This window comes from Protomyctophum bolini (genome assembly GCF_963924005.1).
Source record: "Protomyctophum bolini genome assembly, chromosome: 6".
NCBI lineage: Eukaryota > Metazoa > Chordata > Actinopteri > Myctophiformes > Myctophidae > Protomyctophum > Protomyctophum bolini.
In genome coordinates this window covers 10,402,844-10,426,262 of record NC_137867.1, presented here as the reverse complement: position 1 = coordinate 10,426,262, position 23,419 = coordinate 10,402,844, and the positions used below count along the sequence as shown (strand labels likewise).

At 43.9% G+C, this 23,419-nt stretch overlaps 1 protein-coding gene across 1 annotated transcript in view; it reads left to right on the top strand.

Moving 5' to 3' along the window:
• Positions 1–11,920: 11,920 nt before the first annotated feature.
• Positions 11,921–23,419, top strand: part of LOC308317310 (rhotekin-like) — a gene marked incomplete at its 5' end in the record, with an annotated part of 129,312 nt that continues 117,813 nt past the window's right edge. Inside the window, 1 exon segment of the mRNA XM_080766210.1 lies at positions 11,921–12,031. Within this exon segment, the coding sequence (XP_080622336.1) occupies positions 11,921–12,031 (111 nt within the window).

The window sequence follows — 23,419 nt, the reverse complement described above, 5'->3', positions numbered from 1 at the left end:
CTATTGAGCAAGGCGACTGAATTGACCCCATCCCACATACTAGGTCGAAACGGTAACTGGCACTAGAGGTCGAATGCCTTGGGTTGTTTTCTATATTTTTTCATCCCACGATTTTGTAACCCATTTTTCCACCCCCGTGTCAATCATCTAATGTGATCCTGGGCGCTCTACACACCCTCCACCAACCTAGTCCCCCATATATGGGGGACAAGGGGAGAGAAACGGACTTGAACTGATGCTTCCTTGGGTTGTTTCTTGTTCTGGTCCGGCACTTTATGCCACTGGGGAGACAAAGCACCGTACCTTTTTTTGTGTTTATGAAAATGCAATACGTGGCTGTAATAACAAACATTGTCCAGCAGAAGTCAGTACTATCCACTCACATTAATGAGCAAGTGCTATTCTTTATTATCATGGTTGGGCGATGCTGGATAACATTGGCAGGGCCCGCTCTAGGGGGGAGGCCTTCATCTGGTGGAGGCTAAGCCCCCCCCCCTCCCCACAAAGACAATTGTCTGACTTGGAATTGAAATTCATTAGCCCCTGCTCTATAAGTAGCCAGACAGTCCCCAAGTCACAATTTTCTGGAGCCGTTGCTGGAGGGGAGAAATACAAACAAATGTATCTGCTATAGTCAGAGCCTCATACAACCCCAGACAGTGCTTCTAGGACACGGTTGACCAAACAGTGTATCGAGACCCATTTTGGGTCGCGGACCAGTATTTTCTGGGTCACAAATGTATGCTTTTTTCCGTTACCTACAATTACAAATATATACTATTTAAAAAAAGTTTAAACCAAAAAGTCACAACTTTTCATCAGTTAAAATAATTGCAACATTTCCCAAAAGCATTTCATTAAAAAGATGTATTGCAGATCAACAAGCTCACTTGTAGATCTGCTATTTGCACTAGTTTGCGTCCCGGGTCTTTGGGCTTGAGCTAAAATGTTTTGGAACCACCTGAGCGCAACCACCACCACCACCACCGTCATCATTTTTCGACCGCGTGTCGAGATCATGGATTTCACAACGCCGCGCCAGACTTCCCGGTCCTTCATTGCCATCCCCAGTTCCTGCTCACTGATGCATGTGTCCCTATAGCGATGACACCAGGGAACGACAGTTTTCTACCTCTGGTCTGCTTTGAGGCCAGAGAAGAAAGGAAGATATAACCTCATTGTCAGCTCTGTAGCAGTGGCCGGCAAACTGTGTTCTTCTGGATCGGACTAGTGAAGAAACACGGTGGGAAGGTTGTCGAGTATATTAGATTAGTCGATGGGTGGCTCTTCCAAGACAGATTGTGCGCTCTCATTAGAAGGCGGGTATAAATGCCATCCGACCGTCTCTCTAATTTCTTTGACATTTCTTTGAAAGCGCAACCATAGCGACGCATTGTGAGCTTGGATATTGGCTATTTTCAAATGGGCCGAAAATGTAGTGCTGAAGTGGTTAATAATAATCCAAATCTACAAAGTAACCAACTAGCGTCTAAAGTCTTCAAATATTGTAGTGCAGTAAAAGTACAAGATTTGTCTCTGAGATGTATCGTGGAGTAGAAGTAAAATGCATCGGACATTGGAAATACTCCAGTAAAGTACCCCCAAATTGTAGTAAGTAAGTAAGTAGCCTTGCCGAGGCATGAGGCCCATAGGGGGCAGGAGCCTATCTCCTGTTTCTGTACCCCCTGGACATGACTTATACCCCCAATCCAACCCTTGATGCTATGAGTGTCAAGCAGGGAGGCATTGAGTCTTTGGTATATGACCCGGCCCGGGGATCGAACCCCGACCTCCTCAGTCCCAGGGCGGACACTCTAACCACAAGGCCACTGAGCAATGGTAGTATAGCACTAGAAATACTACAGTATACTTGAGTGCATGCTGTTGCTTTCCGCCACTGCAGAGCAGGTAATCCGGGGCATCGCTCCAGACTTCCAGTGCAGGCCAAAAGGGGTTTCTCCCCAGAGGCGCACCACCGCTCACTGCTGCGGCGTGGACCGTGCACAAGTACACCCCGATATAGGATCACATACATCATCATCATCACAGCGGCTTTGAAATGCATGTGAGGATGGGTGCCTAGTTATACCTCCAGGGCGGTTGGAAGGATATAGGACGATGAAAAATGGTGAAATGCATAAAGTGTGGTGTCCGACAAATCAGCGAGGAGGCTGGCGGTGGTGTCGAATTAGAAGTGTATAGCCTACTTTTAGACGTACGGTATACTGTAGGGGGCGATGGAAGTCTAATTAGAAATGATGTGTTCGTTCGTCCACGGGAGAGAGAGAGAGAGAGAAAAAAAAAGTGTCTGAATTGACCCCCCCGCTGTGTCGCTGAAGGGCCAGTGTTTTACACGCCTTGATACCTTTAAAGGACTTTCAAACCTTTCCGAAATAGCAAGGAGAAAACAGCAGATCTACAAGCTCACAACGTGTCGCGATGCGACACGTTGTGAGCTTGTAGATCTGCTGCTTTCACCATACTACAAAGTATATGATTTGAGTGGTTAAAGAAGGCCACTCATCTGGCTGACCTCCCGCCTATAAAACTAGTAGGGGCGCCAGGTTGAAAGGGGTTTAAAGGCATTAAGGTATATGAATAGTATGTCATTAAATACTGGCCCTTGGCTTACAGCGCACAGCAGGAGGTCATTTCAGACGTTAAAGGTGCTTTTCTTTTCTCCCCCTGTGGATGAAAATAGGCTTGAGGTGGAAGAAGGAGAGAGAGAGAGAATGAGAGAGAGAGAAAGAGGAGCATGCTGTCTTTTTGGCAAAGTAAAATTTGCTGCTCTTTGATACAAATTTCAACCAAGGCACTCTTGTTTGTGGACAAATTAAAAGCCTTGTTTGGTGGCAAGAATTAAAAAAAAAAGTGTTTTCCTCAGGGTGACTAATCGCTTATTGCAGAACAAACATGGCCTTTTATAGGACATGAATAACATTACAGGCTCATTAACATACAGGTGTCTGTAAGGTAGGTTGACAAAGCCGGATGCATTACCCAAAGTCGGCTTGAAAATATAACCAACGACAAAAAAAAACCCATCTCCCATACCTATTGGGAGAAAATAGAAATACAACGATGTGAAAACACAGCGGCACGCTTTGTGAACCGTTGCGATAAAGGAAGGTTATAGCCAGTGGGTGCTTATGGGAACCGGAAAGGTTCCCGGTTCAATCCCCACATGCTCCTCCTGGCAGAACGCCAACGTGCCCTTGAGCAAGGCACTGAACCGCCTACTGCTCTGCGCCCTGCTGCGTGGTTTCCTCCATTGGGTCAGTGTTGTTTTAGTCCTATAGTCTCTTCAATAGTTTTCACTTCGTTTCAGTCACATTTTTAATGAAGTCACCTGGAATGTTTTAGTGTTAGTCTAGTTTTAGTCGACTAAAAATGCCATAAGATTTTAGTCGACTAAATCTATACAGTTGATTTAGTCGACTAAGTATTTTGGCGGGCCTTGATGCCGTCGCAATGACCGCTTCACAAGCTCACAACACGTCGCAGCGCGGCACGTTGTGAGCTTGTAGATCGGCTATTTTTCAGCATGCAACTAATTGTAAAATGACTTCTACTGGATCTCTTGTCCACTAGTCCCTTCCTAAAATGTTTGTCTAGTTTTTATTTGTTGACGAAATTGTCTGTATATTTAGTGTTAGTTAGTTAGTTTGCTAGTTCGTTAGTTAGTTAGTTTTAGTCATCATAGCTTAGTGTTCATTTAGTTGAGCGGCCACTTGGGTACTGTAAGGTTCCCGGTTCGATCCCAGGCTCCCCCCGGAGTTAAGTGTTGAATTGTCCTCGAGCAAAGACACGGAACCCCCAACGGCTCCCAATGAGCAGGTTCGGTTTCCCTCCGCCACCGGTGTGTGAATGTGTGAATTTAACGCACATTGTAAAGTGCTTTAGATAGGCGCTATATAAATGCACCATTTGATGGGTTAATGTAATGCATAGCCTACTGTAAACTGCCAAAGCGGCTTTGGATATAAAGGCGCTAAATGCACAGTTTACCATTATCTGCAATGTATACAGTTAACATGTATTTTAGTCTTCTGCATGTGTATAACACTGGATATCCCTATAGTACTAATCTGGGATGATATGAGGAGTATAGGAAGTGGGGTGAGAGGTTTTTTTGCGCACACGCGCACGGCCGCACGCACACACACACGCGCGCGCGCTCGGTAGGATATTTAGAGCACAGAGAACCACATGTAATTACAGTGGGAACAACCAGAGTCCCACTGCTGCTGGCTTTGTAATGACTTCTCTCTGTTGGGATTCTCAATGAACAATTCTGCCATGCCAGTGGTTCGCAGCCTCCCCTGTACTATATACCCACCCGCACCCTGCCTGGGTTATAAACTGGTGGGCTACGTGTTGTGCGTGCGTGCGTGCGTGCGTGCGTGCGTGCGTGCGTGCGTGCGTGCGTGCGTGCGTGCGTGCGCACACTTGTACAGGTCCATGTCCCGCACAAGTCTAGTAGAATGTGAAAAGTATAGACATGGCGAGGAGCATTTTCCTGGTACTCTTGTCTGTTTTATTGTAATAAAAAAAAATATATTTGGGGAGTTAGGCTACCCATTTACTGTAGGCCTGACGTCGAAATAAATAAAAAGTCTTCTGAAAGAATATTATATTCAAATATTTGTGCCTCATTTTCACGATTTTTCAAAAATAGCGGACCTACAAGCTCATAGCGCGCCACCGACTGGCGCGCTATGAGCTTGTAGATCCGCTATTTAATATGACATTAGGAAGAGATTCAGGTGTGATTAGGATTTGACATTTAGAGGTATCATGCCAATTTGTCAGCTATATATTTCCATCTGTTTTCTAGGCCTAAAAAGAATGTCGACGTCCTCACGAGTCTATAGTGCTATATACGACAGACGCGTATGTGTGAGAGACGGAAGGAAGCCATAGAAACAGTAGAGGGTTTTGTGGTGGGAGGACGTGAGCGCAGAAGAATCGTCTCCTCTTTTTAGCCCACCTCGGCCCCTCCAGCTGTTTCAGCCGAGCTGTAGCTCTTCTCAGTGAGAAAGCTGTTCTCTTTGTTTAGCGTGCTGACTGACTACTGAGTGACCGCGGCCAGTGCTTTATTATACCCCTCGGTGACTTTGCCAGTGTTGTTGACAGTTTGCCAGTTTGACTCTTGGCGGTTTCTTGTCTCTCTCTCTCTCTCTCTCTCTCTCTCTCTCCCCCTCTCTCTCCCTCGCTCTCTCTGCTGTTTCATGTGTGGGCGAAAGGGAAAAGGAAAACCAGTGTTGTCTTTTATATACTTAAGTAAAAGTATCAATACTGCAATGTTAGACATTCTAGTGATAGGCCGTTATTCAAAATGCACTTGGAGTAAAAGTGTTGGTATCAAAATATACTTAAAGTATAAAAGTACTCAATATGCAGAATGTGCTATTTCAGATCCCATTTTATTTTCCTACATTTAGAAAAAGAATATATAATAATATATTTCAAAAGATTTTTGAAACGTAAAAAGTGACATATATAGCTCTGTTTCCCCAATGCTGTATACCCCCTCTAACAACCGTATACTTTTTTCCTCATTTTTGGGGGTTTCTTTCCCCAGATATCATTTATGGTCAAAACACAAGTTATATCCAATGGCTCATAAACTAAAGAACTGATGCTCGTGTTTACAAAATCTATTTTCCGGGTGAAAGACATCCTTTGTTTACATCCTGGAGACATGGCGGAATCCCGTGCGGGTCAACAAAATAAGGTCAAAACACTGGAAAACAGTGGATAATTAATGACTAAATACTTGGCAATCAATGTGCTAATTCCTCCCCACACACATGTCTCTGTTGTCCAGTGTTGTTTTCGTCGACTAAAAACGAAGATGAAAAATGTCCGTCGACTACCTTTTTCCACTGACTGAAACTAAGTGAAAACTATTGAAGAGAGACTATAGGACTAAAATTAAAATCTAAATGTGCCGCCAAAGACAACACCGCTGTTGTCACTGCTGTTGCATCCTACTGACTCATCTGCCATTGAGGACCTAGAGCCTCCGTCTCCTCCTTCAAAACCGCTCTCAAAGGGCACCTATATACGGACGGCTGCGATTCGAAACTGGCCCCCCCGTAAAATCTGAATTGACTTGTAAAACAAGTGTAATGCTTAATTGGGTCGTCCACTCACAGTTAACAGTCTTTGCGTTGAGTTTGTGCTTGATATGTACTGTAATTCTGCAAACTGTTAATAAATATTTCAATCAATCAATATTCTCCCATGCACCCAGCTGAACGTCAGTCAGCAGCTGAACGTCAGTCAGCAGCTGAACGTCATCAGTCAGGACACACACAACAACCTCTGTGGTCCCTGCGAGAGTTGAACACACCTGTCGACTGTATAACGAGTCAGAATAAAATGCTAGTTTCTTTTTGGTCCCATTACCATATTACCAAGGATTATGTATACCGTAAAAAAAAAAACGATGAGTTAAATCCTGGCGCCTATCTTTTTCCCCTCAGAGGGGATTTAAGAATCAGCCATAACAAAGCCGTTTTGCATATATATAAACCCATCGCTTGCCCAACGCTGGCGTGCATGCGGTCTCGCTCCACCATCCAGCCCCTGCAGCCAGAAGTTAAAAAAAAGGGGGTCATTCCCAGCTTGGGGAGAAAAGGCACCGCTCTCTGGCTCTGCGACTGTTTACCTCTCTGCCTTGACCATACAGGCATGCGGCGTGTAAACATAATCTGCATTTCACATTGCCTCCCTCGGTCTCTCTCCTTCTAGGAAAGACAGACCAGACAGACAGACAGACAGACAGACAGACAGACAGACAGACAGACAGACAGACAGACAGACATGCTTAAGTCGAGATCACAGCCGGGCACTGTTGCCAGGTTTCTGCCAAGAGAAGGAAGCAGCAGCCATGGTCTATGAAAATAACCCCCGAAAACAAGCCATGCCGGTATAGGATGAATCACACAGGGGGGTGGGGGATCCCATGGGGGTCCCAGGCCAGCTAAATTAGTAAAACCAAACCCCATAATATTTCTATAATTCCATGCAACGGTATAGAGTCGGTTCTCCTATATGGCAGTGGATGCTGGACCCTGAAGGTAGATGCAGGTGCTATACACCAGACTGTTGCATGCCGTATTTATACACACGTTACCAGCAAGAATCCATCTATACAGAACATACAGTATAGAGCGTCACAGTCCCTCCCCCTTTCAGAACAACGAGTGGCCCTGCAGGAAATGAATCCCAATGCATTTTTCCCATAGGCATTTCTTAAATGTTTTATTTAAAGACCTTTTTAAGCGTCGTACGAAGCCAACTCTTGTCGTGACAAATCATGACAACAAACACAACATTTCGGGCCAAACAAAGAATTAGAAAGTAGAGAAAATAAACGGCAAGGTTACAACACTTTTTTGTTGTTGTTTTTTTCTTCTTTGTAATTATTTGTTTGGTCCAAAATACTGTGTGTGTGTTGTCATGATTTGTCACGACAAGAGTTGGCTTCGTATATATACGACGCTTAAAAGGTCTTTAAATAAATAATTTAAGAAATGCGTATGGGGGAAAATGCACTGGGATTCATTTCCTGGGCCACTCGTTTTTCCGAAAGGGGGAGGGACTGCGACGCTCTATACAGCAGCCAGGAGAATGAGACTATAGCACTGCCAAATGAAGACACCAAGAGCTGGCAGCATGTACATACATACATACATACATACATGTGACTATATTTGAAATTGTGCTCAAGCGGTTAATTAATGTGTTTATGTATAAGTTTGGCTCCATCCCAAGAGTCCCTTCCTAGAAATGTTGTGGCGAGTCAAAATAGCAGAGTGAAAGTCATGTGCTTGCAGCACATTAACAAAACATACTCCAAAAATGTACTTGTCCACTTAAACCACCCCGGGATCCATTTTACCGAGGGAAAACATTCGCAGGAAAAATAGCATGGGGTTCAGTTCACTCACACTCACCCCATGCAGCCTGGAATTCATGGAGATGTTTTGGTTTTGGTCCCATTCCCTAAGCCAATAATTTGATGATCGGCGACGACTCACTGAACAGAGACTCTGGTAGGAGACTCACTGAACAGAGACTCTGGTAGGAGACTCACTGAACAGAGACTCTGGTAGGAGACTCAGTGAACAGAGACTCTGGTAGGAGACTCAGTGAACAGAGACTAATTTTTTTTTTTTTAAGTTCTTCAAAATTCTTCAAAATTTCCGAAATAAATATTCTCACGATTAAAAAAAGAAAAACAGCAGACGAGTGGCGCGCTACGAGCTTGTGGATCTGCTATTTTTCAATAGCTAAATTATAACACGATGTTTAAAAACACCAAAAGGGGTTCCCGGCACCAAAATGGATTGGCGGATCGAACACTGGCGATAATTGGGGGAGATGTTTGTGTGAGAGAGGTTACAGCGGTGCATGGTGGTCTTCTACCCCTGAGTTGAACCTGTGCAGGTGCCGGCTGCACTGCTTGCTTCAGTGCAGGATGAATCGAATCTTGACCGTCTTCAGGTCAAAGTCCGTGTCAGCTGGACTAGCTGTGTCTATCGTGTATATATAGGTGAGGAGGTCTCATTAGAAGAGCACGGAGACAAAATACAACATTTTGCTATACTAAGTAAAGAAATATGAGTACTCTTTTCCGCCACATGGATGTGAGCCTTTATTGCAGATGGATTGTGTTTTCCTACATCCCCCAACCTCCCCCCCCCCCCCCGCCTGCGTGCGTGTGTGCGCGCGAGTGTGTGTGTGTGTGTGTGTGTGTGTGTGTGTGTGTGCGTGCGTGCGTGCGTGTGTGTGTGTGTGTGCGTGCGTGTGTGCGTGCGTGTGTGCGTGTGTGTGTGTGTGTGTGTGTAACCCCTGCCTCAGTGATCCTAGTTGACCATCTGACTTCTTTTGAATTCCACTCACAGCAGGTCCATTAAATTCCACTGTGACCCCCGGGGGGGAGTGGGGGTTGGGGGGAGTGGGGGTGTGGGGGGGCTGCTGGGCCTGCGCACTCTGATTCACATTCCTGCTGTATCCATCTTCATGGTCTGTTGGAGATGCTAGTAAATAAAATGTAGTGACAGGGCAGATAACACAATGCTCCCCACCCCACCCCCGGCCCTCCCTCCCTCCATGGTGTGTGTGTGTGTGTGTGTGTGTGTGTGTGTGTGTGTGTGTGTGTGTGTGTGTGTGTGTGTGTGTGTGTGCGTGCGTGCGTGGTGCGTGCGTGCGTGCGGCCTATACGACAACAAGGCAGGAAATTAAATTGAAACCATTCTCAGCAGACCAAGGTCTTGCCTGATATACACCATAGGGCATGCAGGCCAGTATAGTTCACTGGCTTTTTCAAAAATACTTTCGCCAAGGACTCCCATGAGAGAATATTTGTGTTGTTAATCAATGTCAGAGGGAGTTGGCACTCATGGGGTTCACTCTGATCCTGAGGAAGTCAAGGCGAGTATACACGGCACACCCCGTCATGATTAGTACGCTGACTTTGACTATGCGCAGGTGACATTGCCCTGTATAGTCTCGGCTACAGCTGAGGAAGGAATGGAACTACTGGTCGTCGAAATGGAGTGCAGGCAGATCAGCCTCAAGCCCAATGCTATAAGAAAACAAAAGTATACTCACAGTTAACATAGAGGACAAAACTATTGCCACTGTGGGGGCGGAATTGCCTGGAATATTGCTTTGCATGGGACGAGGAGAGTGTGGAAATCAGACAGGGGGGGGGGGGAGAAGACCACAAGAGGTGGCTGTTCGTATAGCTACAGTGGAGTCGAGTATGGGGGCCGAGACATGGACCCTCACCGCACAACAGGAAAGGGCCCTGGATGGAGTCTACACAAGAATGCTCCAAATGGCACTATAGGTGTCACAAGGACGGACACCATCAGAAATGTGGTCCTCTAGTACGGGGACCTACAGTGCCACGTTTCACAGACAAAGTCAGAGTGAGAAAAGGATGAGGCTGGCACTGCGTCAGGCACCACCGGGACCTAGTGGCAAGTAAACTGACACTGTGGGAGCAGGCCCAGAGCAAAGCCAGGAAAGGCGCACCACCGCGACAGCTTAGTGAGCTTAGCTAACAACACTGCTCAAGACCCTGCCTATGGCACTGACTGAACCACTGCCATAGGTCACTCAAGTCAGACTATTATTTTGTATACATTGTCGTACCACCGTGTAGCTAAAAAATGAGCTGATCTACAAGCTCACAAAGCATCACATGCATGTGAGCTATAGTCTGCTTACATTCACTGTCTTTTATTTGTGAAAATGTATAGAACATTTTAACCAATAATGGCATGCACAAAATAGCGCCATACTCCGTTAATATGTATAGTAAAAGTCAGTTGACTAGAATCACATATAGAATATATAGTTGTAATATCGTTAGTTGTTATTTTCCATGTTATCTTTCATAAGTCGTTGCCCCTCCAAACCATGCAGAATGGAACTTTTCCGCATATATTCCGCAACGTCCCGCATATTCCGCAACTTCCCGCAATTCCACCGCGTAAAAGCGCATATTTCATCGCATAATCAAGGATTTTAACCTGCATAATCAAGGATTTTTGCCACCATATTTGTATTGTCCATTTTATTTTAAGTGACAATTCCATTCTTTTACAATAGTTTGAATATATGTCTGTATTTAATTCAATTAATATGAATAAATATCATTTGTTTAACTCTTTTCTTTTCTTTTTTTTACACACAGAATGAAATGTTTTAGGGTCAAGATTCACCAAGAGACTGGTCGTATTCAGTAACACTATAGTCTCTCTGACTCTCCAACTCTTTTAGTAAAGAGAAAATACATGTTTTGGCATTGTCGTCCAATAAGGAGAGATAACTCCTACAGCTATAGCCTACCACAGGATAAACAAGTGGAAGTGATAACACAAATAAATTAGCACAGGCTTACTGTATACAATTGGAAGCAGGGACACATACAATTAAACCTGATAACTCTCATGATTGGATGAAATTGACAATGACAACCCACCTCCAATAGCGTCTATGTATTACTGACTGTTACTGAATAAACAACACTGTAGCAAATTATCTCAGTCTCTGAATCTAGATAGAGCTATATTTAACTTTTTAACAATAATTATTTTTTGTTTTAACCAAAACATATTACTTACAGCAATATTAACTAATTATAGTTATATAGCATCTGATTTAGTTTTACTTAATCAGTTATACTTAACTGATTTTATAGTAATTCTACCCGTGGGGCGGTGCCGGGGTGGGGGGTCCCGCCGGAGCCCACTTTGAGAACTCACCAATCTGTCGAATCACTTCACGTCATTTTATGTTTAACTGCTAATCAAAGCCTCGCCAGTAGAGGTCTCACTCATTCTGACTCTGGACACAACAAGAGCAAGAGAGAGAGGCAAAAGTTAGGTCACCGTGTCACCAGCAGCGGTGTCAGTCATACAGTGAAGTCTGTCTGTCTGTGTAGTCTGTGGCCGGGCAAACAGGGGACACACTACATCGTCTGCCCTGGATGCGTGGAAAAAGAAAGTGACTCTGCAAGAAGACAGAGTGGAAGAGGATTGTTCCAAGTGTGTTTGTGCGATTAGACTCAGTGCATTCAGCAGGGACTGGCAGGCAGCTGGGGAGAAAGCGTGACTGCTTGAATCAGGGTTGGCGACTGGGAAAAACATCTCTAGGGAGATTTGCTGCTTTGGTTTGTTTGACTGTTTAGTGCCACCTGGATATATCCGTGCGTTTCGCTGGCTGTGTGCGTCTGAAACTGAGAGTTTTGTCGGAATAGATTGTACCCCCCCCTCCCCACTCTCTTTCTCAAGTCTGCTTCTTCAAACTCTGTGAAGTTCAAAGAAGGACGCAGCGCGGCAGAAAAAAAAGGGATACAATTCACACAAAGTTGAAAACTACTTGTTTTGTCACGATGTTCTGTCGGAACCAGACGGCCAGAGCCACGGTGGCCCGCGGCTCTGCCCTGGAGATGGAGATACGGAGAGGCAAGTTCAGACGGAGCGTCTTCTTGGACACGTTACAGGTCAGAAATAAACTCTTTAAATGACCGCCTGGTCTGTAGCCAACTATAGCCACACACACACACACACACACACACACACACTCACTCGTCAGCAGTGACTGTGTGAGTGCATTGAGAGTCTCTAAAGTCTAGGTATCCTAAGGGTACAAATTTGGGCAACATGTGAGAAATGGGTCAAAGCCTTTCTCTCTCTCTCTCTCTCTCTCTCTCTCTCTGTGTGTCAGCTGTTGGTCACTGACTTTTCAGTTTACAGTTCATTCATCTGCAAAGCCACCGTGATGCTACAACAATACACATCTGCTTCTTATTATGTCATTATGTTATATTAGGCTAGACTGTGCTTTTGAAGGACTTCCAATCCAAGCTCTAATTATGTTTTATACTTGCATAGTCTACACACATTAATGCTGTTATGATGGAAAAGTCTCCTCTCTCAATCTGTTTTGATCTCTCTGTCTGTCTGTCTGTCTTCTCTCTCACCCTCTCTCTCTCCCTCAGACCACATACATTACATTCATTATATTTGGTGTGAGCCACATTGGGGACACGCTGCACATTACTCTCATTAGGCTGATGCTGTGTGTGTGTGTGTGTGTGTGTGTGTGTGTGTGTGTGTGTTCCTTTATCCATGATGTATGTCTGCTGCCCTGTGTCCGACATTCCAGCTGTACTGTATGTAACGATGCACTGTATGTAACGATGCTTTGCCGTCCATGCACGTTGTAACTGGCTGCTCTCCCACTGTCAACTGCACTGGCAGTGTTTATGTCCTTTGTAGGCCTACAAGGTATTCCTGTAGGCTACTTCTCATTATGTGGACATAAATAAACATTTAAAGTGTGTGTGTGTGTGTGTGTGTGTGTGTGTGTGTGTGTGTGTGTGTGTGTGTGTGTGTGTGTGTGTGTGTGTGAAATCAAATAATATCACGGCACATATTGGACGTGAAGATTCGTAGGTTCGTAGGTTAGGCCAAGAGCAAGCTGGGAAATACACGGCACATATTGGATGTGAATATTCGTAGGTTCGTAGCTTAGGCCAAGAGCAAGCTGGGAAATAAGATCCTTTGGCCTTCTTTCTTGTGTGTGTGTGTGTGTGTGTGTGTGTGTGTGTGTGTGTGTGTGTGTCAAATAATCAAATAATATCACGGCACATATTGGACGTGAAGATGCCACCGGGTTCGTAGGTTACTAAGGTTAGGCCAAGAGCAAGCCGGGAAATCTGATCCTTTGGCCTTCTTTCTTGTGTGTGTGTGTGTGTGTGTGTGTCAGGGGCATGCATGGGGGTGGATTGGTATAGGACAAGGAAGCACTAACTCAATTGTAAACGGATACTTGGGGAATGTTAATGGTGCAATATAGCAAATGGAAAAAGATCGGGTATTGATTCACTGCACCGCCCCTCTTTCTTTGCTCTCTCGACCCCCCCACCCCCCACCCTGTGTGTGTGTGTGTGTGTGTTTGTTACTGTGATGGGGCCGTGTGTGTGCGCTCTCGTGCGCAACACATGCCGTGATTACAATACATGTGTACAGATTAGCTGTGTACACAAACATACATTACACATGTCTTCTGACGTGTCTGCTTGTAGTACCTGCCGTTTATCATTCATGTCACAGGAAACCGGCACTGACCCCTGGGTGGGTATGGGACGTGTGTGTGTGTGTGTGTGTGTGTGTGTGTGTGGGGGGGGGGGGGGCATACACACACAGTCTATAGTTGTATTGATCCGCAGCCTGCAGGTCCCCGACAACACACAATAGCTGCTGCCGCGGGCAGAAACCGCTTATCTCCATATTTTACCTTTTTCTTTTGTGTGTTTTTCTTTTGTAAATGAACGCCTCTACTATAAGCTCGTCGATCTGCTGTATTTGATGATCCTTTTCATTTGAATCCTGAAAAGTAATAAGTAATAATGTATATTCTTGCAGTCAGTCACTGTATCTGTAGTCACTGTAGTGGAGTATGATCGAGTTAGTAGTGTACCAAAAAAAAAATAACACAAAAGGTTAAAATAATTATGGAGATACGAGGTTTCTGTCCGACAGCAACCTCAACATCTCTCTGACATACAGAGCAGCTTCCAGTGATGCCGGAGAACGAACGAACACACAGTCACACACACACACACACACACACACTCTCTCACAAATCCCCTTATAGATATCCATCGCGTAAATATGTATAGCCTTATATCTCCCGCTCCAGTCTTAAAAGTTCAAACTATTAATCTTCGGTCTCATCTATAAGGTCAAGTCTTAAGGGTCATACATGCTTTTTATCTGGAGCCCGGCGTGACTTCCGTAACGGTGATGTCCTTTATGTTGCCGTTATCCAGACTTTCATCTCACACACACTCAACGCAGCTGGTTCCGGAATGATGCAGCTCGTATTTTACAGGGAAAAAACAAGATTAGCGCATTCTCCCTGTACTGGCTTCCCGTAGCTGGCTCCTCAGGAATCGAACCCATGTGGTACTGTGTACAATGTGCCTTGACCACTAAGGCCATCGGCGCCCCATGGGTTTAAGTGTTTTTTTTTTACCCATTCAAACTGGGAAAGCATCTGTCATTTCTAGATTAGCTCTCTATATATCGTCTCTGTCGGGTGGAAACGTAGCAGATCTACAAGCCTCCAAAATGCCTCGAAGCGAGGCATTTTGGAGCTTGTATAGATCTGGTATACTTTTGATGCTTTTGTTTGACGCTGGAGTATAATTATGATCAAGTATGTCGTTAATAATAATACTATAGCGGAAATAAAAAGGTTTCTGCCCGACGGCAACGATGTACAGTTTGGATTTATAGAAGACATTTTTTAGAATTGACCTCAAGTTTGAAGGTCACTCAGGCTCTGCTGACCAGTGTGGTCAGCTGGTCAGTCTCAAGGCCAAGGTTAACCACTTGAACACTGGGATCCCTATTCTGGGGAGGAACATTTGCCGAAAATTGCAGAAGGAGGAGGAGGAGGGGGGGGGGTCTGAGATGGACGTACTGTATAAGATGAAGCCAGTCAGTCCTTGAATTGTAAATCGCCATCTTTCTAGATCCGTTTGGGCCCAGCTGGCCATTGGCTGGCCCAGACAACGAGGCGGGACTTCCCCCCCCCCCCTTCTTCTTCTTCTTCTTCGTTGGTTTTTAATTTGACTCGGAACGGGGGTGGCTCCCGGTCATAGACTGTATAACGGTAGCCAGCCACGCCCCTCAGAACATATACTCTTCTGACTTTATGGTATTTTTTAAATAAATGGGACCATAATTTTCCAAAAAGAACATTATGACATGATAAATGAGAGTTTAAACTATAGTGACTGGAAGCAGAAAGTATTCATGACCATGTTTATTAAGTCTAGGTGAAGTTGGGCCCAAATACAGCGCCACAACAGGCCATTATATGAACTTTCAGGAAGTCCCGATTTCCTTAGTGGCTTCACAAAATATCTGTCTGACTGCCGTTTAGATGCGTTTTACTAAGAGATTGTGACTGTCTAATTCTCTGATTGTGCAGTTAAATCTCTGCTTCCAAACGGCAAGTTATGTTTAATTCTCCGATTGTGCAGTTCAATCTCTGCTTCCAAACGGTTATTGCCTGGTTTTTAAATCCCGTCTTAGTACTTTTTTAACTTAAAGTCCCCCTACTCTGTGTTTCCTAGAACTGGAGGTCTGAAAAAAATCACACCTGTGTGAACTGAGTGGTGCAACTCCCCTCTCTCTCCCCCCTCCTCTCTCTCTCTCTCTCTCTCTCTCATTAGCAGGCAACAGTGCAGCACTGTCTCTCTCTCTCTGTTTCTGGCACAACAGCGCCCCTACTGGTACTCATAGTCATGCTGGTGCTCATTAACGTCACATAGGTAGGTGAACCAACACATAGGTGAACTTGTTCCTTGGAGTGGTTGCACCACTCAAAAAAAAACATTAACATATTGATGATGTAATCAAGATGTGATTCACCATGTTAATGATTTTTTTGTTAATGATTTTTCTGGGAAACACAGAATAGGGGGACTTTTTGTTGAAAAATGAGTGGTATTCCCCTTTAATATGAGAGTTGACTTTCTTTTCACTTTTCTTATGGTCTTATTGCTTTTAGTTTTATTACTCTCTTTTTTTTGTCCCTTTCATCTTTTAAACTGGTCTTTCATGTTTCTTTTCGATTATACAGCACTTTTTTTAGTCTGCTTTATGTTGTTTTTAAGTGCATTTTTTGGATTGGGTTTGGCTAGTGGTGATACAAATTCATATTCAGCTCACAGCCTTCTTACAGTATATCGTAGAGAGGGAATAGAGTGATTTACACACCATAGCATAAAACAAAACAAAACCAAACAAACTTGGGGTAACATAATAAATCTTCAAGTCGGCAAACTGCCACTTCAATTCTGTTTTTACTAGAGCATTACGCGTTGAATCAGCTAAGCAAAAGTGCGCACACACCTTCGTCAGTGTCCTATACAGCGTTATCAGCCAAATCCTCCAGAGGATTTACCCCTTCTACTGTAAGTGCACGGCATATACTGTATATGTACATGTGTGAGGCTGTGGTCTGGCATAAAGGCCTGTTGTGACTGGATGGCGTGCTCACGGCGATGATTGACTCAACAACGGTGTGAGAAGAGGAAGAGAGGGGGTGACTCAGCGTTGTGTGATCCCAAATAGCTGCTCCTCTATTACAAAGTGCTGACTTCATTCAGTTGAATAATTACCCGTCTGTATAAAGCGAGCACAAACCAGGCCAGCTCCAGTGGCCTTGTGGTTTAGAGACAGTGTCCGCCCTGAGACTGGGAGGTCAGGATTAGATTCTGGGCCTGGTGGTCACCCAAAGACTATGAAAAATGGGAATCAGTTACTGTCTCCCTGCTTGGCACTCGGCGTCAAGGGTTGGATTGACGGACGAGTCCCTGTGACATACTAGAGTCATGTCCAGGCCAGGGGGTATACTTGTACACCAAGCTGCCTCACGCTAAGGACATGGGAAATAGCCCTATGGGGCTCATGGCTCGCGGCAATGCTTATACTTATTATGTAAGCACACACACAGTCACACGCGCACACACACACACACGCACACGCACACACTCAGCAGATGACAGTTGTACTTCTTCTAGAGACCATGGTTTCAGCTTTGTTGCACAGCTTAATACTAATAGTCGTTATGTAAAGTTATGAGGTGAGTGTACTGATGCTCTGTTCTGACGCATGATTCCGTAATCCGTATACAAGGAGTATATTCACGTTTTTTGACAAACATGAATGAATATCTAGGAATGATAAGCAATGTCTTTGACTTCAAGCATGAACTTATAGGAATGGAAAATGCCATCCTATATATATCTTTGCTGGGATGCTGTCTTTTTGTTGTATAAGTAAGTCTATTGCTTTCATCTTTGAGTCTCAATCCTCTCTAAATCTGGTTTAAGAGACTTTGTCTCCTCTGACAGAACCATCTTTGTTACCTTTAACTGTGTAATCTGCTCTCCACTGGTTCACATTCCACATCAACGCTTCCCTGGCTTTGTCGGGAATGCTAATTTTCTGGATGTTCTCCCATATCGTCATCTCTTTGTGCGTGCGTGCGTGTGTGTGTGTGTCCATGTGCACGAAACTGGTTGTGTGTACTGTGTGTGTGTGTGTTCATTAGAGCTTTCTTAATGTCACTCTTGAGTGTGTGGCATATCAATGAAGCAAACCACAGAACTTTGAAAGAACCCCTTTCACCTTTTCACACCAGAATATCGTGCGTGCATGTGAATGCGTGCGTGCTTCTGTTTAAGCCAACTTTCCAGAACTTCCTGTGACTGTGATTGGTCTGGAGCCTCTCCTGTGTCAATGACACATTGTCAACTAGCATGACAAACATAGTGAGCTAACACAGTGGTTCTCAACCTGTGGGTCTGGACCCCCAGTGGGTTCCCCACATGATTTAGGGTGGGTCCCCAGATAACATTAATGGACTTTTAAGAAAGAAAGAAAAATAAAAAGAAAGAAGACCATTACTGCATCAAAAGTCATCAACCAGTTACTATACTATAAGAATTGGTAAAATATTGACCAAATTGTCCAAAAATAGGAGACGGAGCAAGGTGGGACCCCAGTTAAAATATGATTTTATCAGTTAAAATATGATTTTATCAGTTAAAATATGATTTTATCAGAAATAGCAGACCTACAAGCTCGTAGCGCGCCACTCGGTGGCGCTCTACGAGCTTGTAGATCTGCTATTTTTCAATAGCTGAAGCATAACATGATGCTAAAACCAAAAGGGGTTCCCGCCCCAAAATGGGTTAAACCGAGGGGTTGTTGGTTCATTGTCTTGCTCAAAGACACTTCGACATGAGGAGGAGCTGGGGATCGAACACAGACCCTGATTGATTTTGGCAGCAAATTTTAGATTTTTAGTGTACTTTTGAGTAGAATTTTATTTAGTTTTAGTCATATTTTAGTCATCTGAAAATAAATGCTTCAGTGTTTTGATTGTGCCTCGATTGTGATCGTATAATGGCAGATTTTACGCTTGCTGAAAATAGCACCGATCTCTGCAAGCTCGCGAGCGTGTTGTGGGTTTGTAGATCGCTATTTTCAGCATTCGACCGAGTGTAAAATGACTTGTCTCTTTACTCATACTGGATCTCTGGAAGTCTGGATCCACTAGTCCCTTCCAAACATTTTAGTCTAGTTTCTATTTGTTGACGAAATTGTCACCAATGCAAATTTTGTTTTAGTCATCATAGCTTAGTTTTCATTGAGTTCCCATTTAGTTTTTCGTCAGTGAAATAACCCATTTTGGGGCGGGAACCCCTTTTGGTGCTATAGCATTACGTTATGCTTTAGCTATTGAAAAACAGCAGATCTACAAGCTCACAGCGCGCCACCGAGTGGCGCGCTACGAGCTTGTATAGGTCTGCTATTTTTGGAGAAAAAAAACGACGAAACATAGCTTTTTTCAGACAACTGTCAGGATGTATAGAAGACATTTTTTTAGAATCTGATCTCGGGTCAAAACGGAACACGGTAGTCGACAGGGCCCAGACGGCCACTACACCACCTGTACTGTACTGTATTCCTCTCGGGACCGAGGACATCTGTTACTCCTGTCGAGATGCCATATGCACAAACTAAACGGTGTCGGTTGCGAGCGGCAGACAAACAAGGAGACATTACATGCACATATTTGGTCCAGTCGCCTGCCTGCTTAGTGCTTAGCCTCTCTCTGTGGGAGTATGGGAGCAGCAGTGCGACGCATCTGCTTTCCCCATCCGTCCTCCTTCATGTCTCTCTGGTCCTCGCCCGTCACTGCCGTCTGTTCCATTTAACCCATTCTGACCATGAGATCAGATTCTTCTGTATACACATCCCGACAGTTTTCCGACAACGCCGTGTTTCTGCGTCAAGTCGTTCTTGGATTTTTCAAAAAAGAAATTCAATAGCTAAAGCATAACATAGTGCTAATGCCAAAAGGGGTTCCCGCCCCCAATATGGGTTAATCCATTTACACAAGAAGATAATACATCATGCAACTGTGCTGCCCGTTTGTTTCGATTTCATCCATTATTTGAAAAGGAAATCGATGAAGTAATACAATAAGTAAAGAGTTAATGACCGATGGATCGCCCTCTGTTGAGCATGTCATACGGGTGAAACGTTTCAGAAAAATCTACCAAAGAAATGTTTAAAATAGCTGATCTACAAGCTCACGATTTTCATTTTCTTTATATATACCCATGGCAGCATTGTGCGTATATTAGGGCTGTCAGTTCACCTCTATAATCCAATTCGAATTTCATTGCTTAATTATTTGTAATTTTCGAATATATTCGAATATTTACATTGTATTTTAGCTCATATTTAGCCTATAATAATACACAGAATAACAAGGTTTTGACGATGCACGTTCTGTCCACTAGAGGGCCCCCCCTTCCAAACGACAAAGCAGTACTATCAGAACATGTAATAATGGTTTTCGGCACAAAATAGCGTTTAAACTGTTGTTTTATTGAGCACAGTGCACTCAGCACGGTAAGATTGTTGTCTGTCTATAGTGCAAATGCATTTTACAGTGAACGTTGTATACTTCTGATACAGTATAGTCTGAGTAGTGAGTAGGCTAGTCAGGAATCATGAACTTTTTCTTTTTTCTTTTTAAACGGAATGCTGTCACGATGAACAGGCCATCATTAGTAAATAGCAATGAAGATATATAGAGATGCCTATATTTTGCGCTAAAGTAATTGTTGAATAACACATAAATGTAGGTTTTAACGCTAGAATGGCATTGTAGTGGACTATAGTGAGAGGCGAGATTGTCTTTCCTTCATTGCGGGACTGCAGGACTAGTCTGGAGATATAGTCGTGGATGATCAGCTTCAGACAGTCAGTGTTTTGGTTCGTACCTGGAGTTTTGCATTATCTCCGCTGTGCACAGCAGCACAGGGGAACTGTCTTTAATATATCCATGGTCGTTTTCAGTTGCTTTCCATGTGCAACACAAAAGTAGCCTACCATGTGTTTGTTTTGGTAATAGCCTACTGCAGGCGCAGCCATGCTGATTCACGTAATCGCGTAGGACAAAATGAAACCAGCCGGACCAACGTTAATGGTTTAATGCACGTAGGACCCGCATTTTCAAACTGTCCACAATATGCGACAGACTCGACGGTACTAATAAAACATGCGAGTGATTCTTCTTAGTTGCAGCGCGCTGTGCGACTGCGTGTGTGCATGCGTGCAGAGGAGGGAGGAGGTGACGAGGCGCGCGTGTGACCGTGTGTGCGTGCGTGCAGATGGGAGATTTCACAGCGGTAGATTCGTTACTCAATACATTTAGTGAGCGGATAAAATAACATAAAACAAAATAAAAATATTAAATAGAATTAATAAATGATAAAAGCTCCATTCGAATGGCAATTTTAGCTTTCGAATATATATATATTTTTAAATATTCGAATTTCTTTCATATTATGAAATTCGTTCTGACAGCCCTAGCGTATATACACAATGACACTTGATTTGTTGATGGGGGGAAAAGTAATCAATGGAATAATCGCTAGCCCCGAGACATCTGCTTTATCCATCCATCCATCTCTGTCTGTCTCTCTCTCTCTCTCTCTCACGCTCTCTCTCTCACACTCTCTCTCTCTCTCTCTCTCTCTCTCTCTCTCTCTCTCTCTCTCTCTCTGGTGCTGTTTCAGCTGAAAGCAGCCATGCAGGCTTCATGGAGCCTTTTTAGATTATTATTACAAAACAGAAAACATACATTAACCCATTTATGTCTTCTAAATCCTGACCGTTTTTTTTTTGTCAAGGATTTGCGCCACATTTTCACGATTTTTTTCCAAAAATGGCAGACCTACAAGCTCGTAGCGCGCCACCGAGTGGCGCACTACGAGCTTGTAGATCTGCTATTTTCCAATAGCTAAATTATAACATAATGTTTAAAAAAACATTTGTTCCATGAGGGACCTCCACAAGCAAAAGATTTGAGTTATTTATAAACGCTTGCAAAAAATGATTCAAATAAACGTAAATAGCAAATCTGTGCCACGCTATGGCTGGCCGCGTCATCAGAAACCTCTCATCTCCATATTGTAACTTATTTATTTAAAAACAAATCTCCATAAACTTGATCATACTACACGCATCACACAGAAGCATCAGAAGTAGCAGATCTGCAAGCTCGAACTTGACGATCTCTTTTGTGCTTGAAAAAAAACCCCCAGCTTTCCACCCGACAGAGACGATGTGTGTACGTCTTAACCCATTCTGAACGGGAACCCATTTTGGTTTTAGCATCATGTTATGCTTTAGCTATTGAAAAATAGCAGATCTACAAGCTCGTAGCGCACCACCGAGTGGCGCGCTACGAGCTTGTAGCTCTGCTATTTTTTAAAAATCGAAGAACGACTGACATTTATAGAATCTGATCTCGGGTCAGAATGGGTTAATCAGACCAGTGTGTGTCCAGTGGAAACCTCATATGAATCTGATCTCAGGTCAGAATGGGTTACCGTTAAATGGACCAAACAATGGAAACAAGCCCTTGTGTTTACCGTGATATCGTTGTTGCATTACATTTTAACTGTACTATACACTACAGTGCATATGTACTGTTGGCGTTAATTAATAAAGCATTCTATCAATCAATCCAACACATGCATGCATGCAGGGAGGGAGGGCTATAGTGCCTGCCAGGCCGTGGGATCGTTACCTCGGTAACGATGGAATGTTTGAAGTCTCTCTGATGGGAGGCTATCCTGACCGCTACGGTCCCCACCAGCTATGTAGGGCCAGGAAGTGGTTAGCTGTGTGTGTGTGTGTGTCTGTGTGTGTGTGTGTGTGTGTGTTTTCATGACACACCCATCCATCCACCCACTCTCACACTCTCCCAGGCAGTAAGTAATATAAGGGCCTGGGATGCCGTCAGTGTTTTCGCGAGAGAAACAAGCAACCGCAGGTCCACGAAAACGAGCACCAAAAGATGCTGCTTTAAATCTACATGCACGCGATCGAACAAGCTCACAGACACCTTCTATACATTCTTAACACAGACAAGCTCACAGACATCTTCTATACGTTCTTAACACAGACAAGCTCACAGACACCTTCTATACATTCCTTAACACAGACAAGCTCACAGACATCTTCTATACGTTCTTAACACAGACAGAGAGAGATACACGCGGACACGTTTACATTGTTATTTACTGGGGGTCCTCCTTGACACGGAAGTGTTTCAGAACCACTGGGTTTTACACTTTTAGAAACACTGGGTTTCTATAAAGTGAGAGGCTGTTTTCGGTTATTCTTCTTCCATGCATTTTTAAAGTGTCAAAATGGCAATGTATTCTGAAGCATTTTCCATCGTCAGCCTTTATGACTTGTGCCACTGACTGCAGACATGGCAACCCTGGAGGAGGCTGCCACTCTGGCGTATGATATAGGAAGGTTTCTGCTTTGTGTTTGGTATAGTTTGGTGTTTTCTCTCCACACCCTGTGGAGAGATCTCCACACCCTTGCACCGTGGATCCAGAGGGAACACATTGTGGTATATTTTAGAAACCATGGGTTATGTCCCCCCCGCCCCCTCTCTCTCTCTCTCGCTCTCCCTCCTCCTCTTTTTTTATTTAATTTTTATTCCCACGAAACATTCCATAGAATTTGAACAATTACAATTCACAATTTAGGCATTTAGCAGACGCTCTTAATCCAGCGCGATTTACAATAAGCAAGAACAAACAGCATGGCAATACATCACATACATCAAAAAAAGTAGTTATCGTGAAACATGCGCAAGCTAAGACGTAACGGTGGAATATCTATACAATGAAACCATATACTATAAAGTGCTATGACTATACATAACATGCAATGCTATAGTGCTGTCTACGTAAGTATAGTCC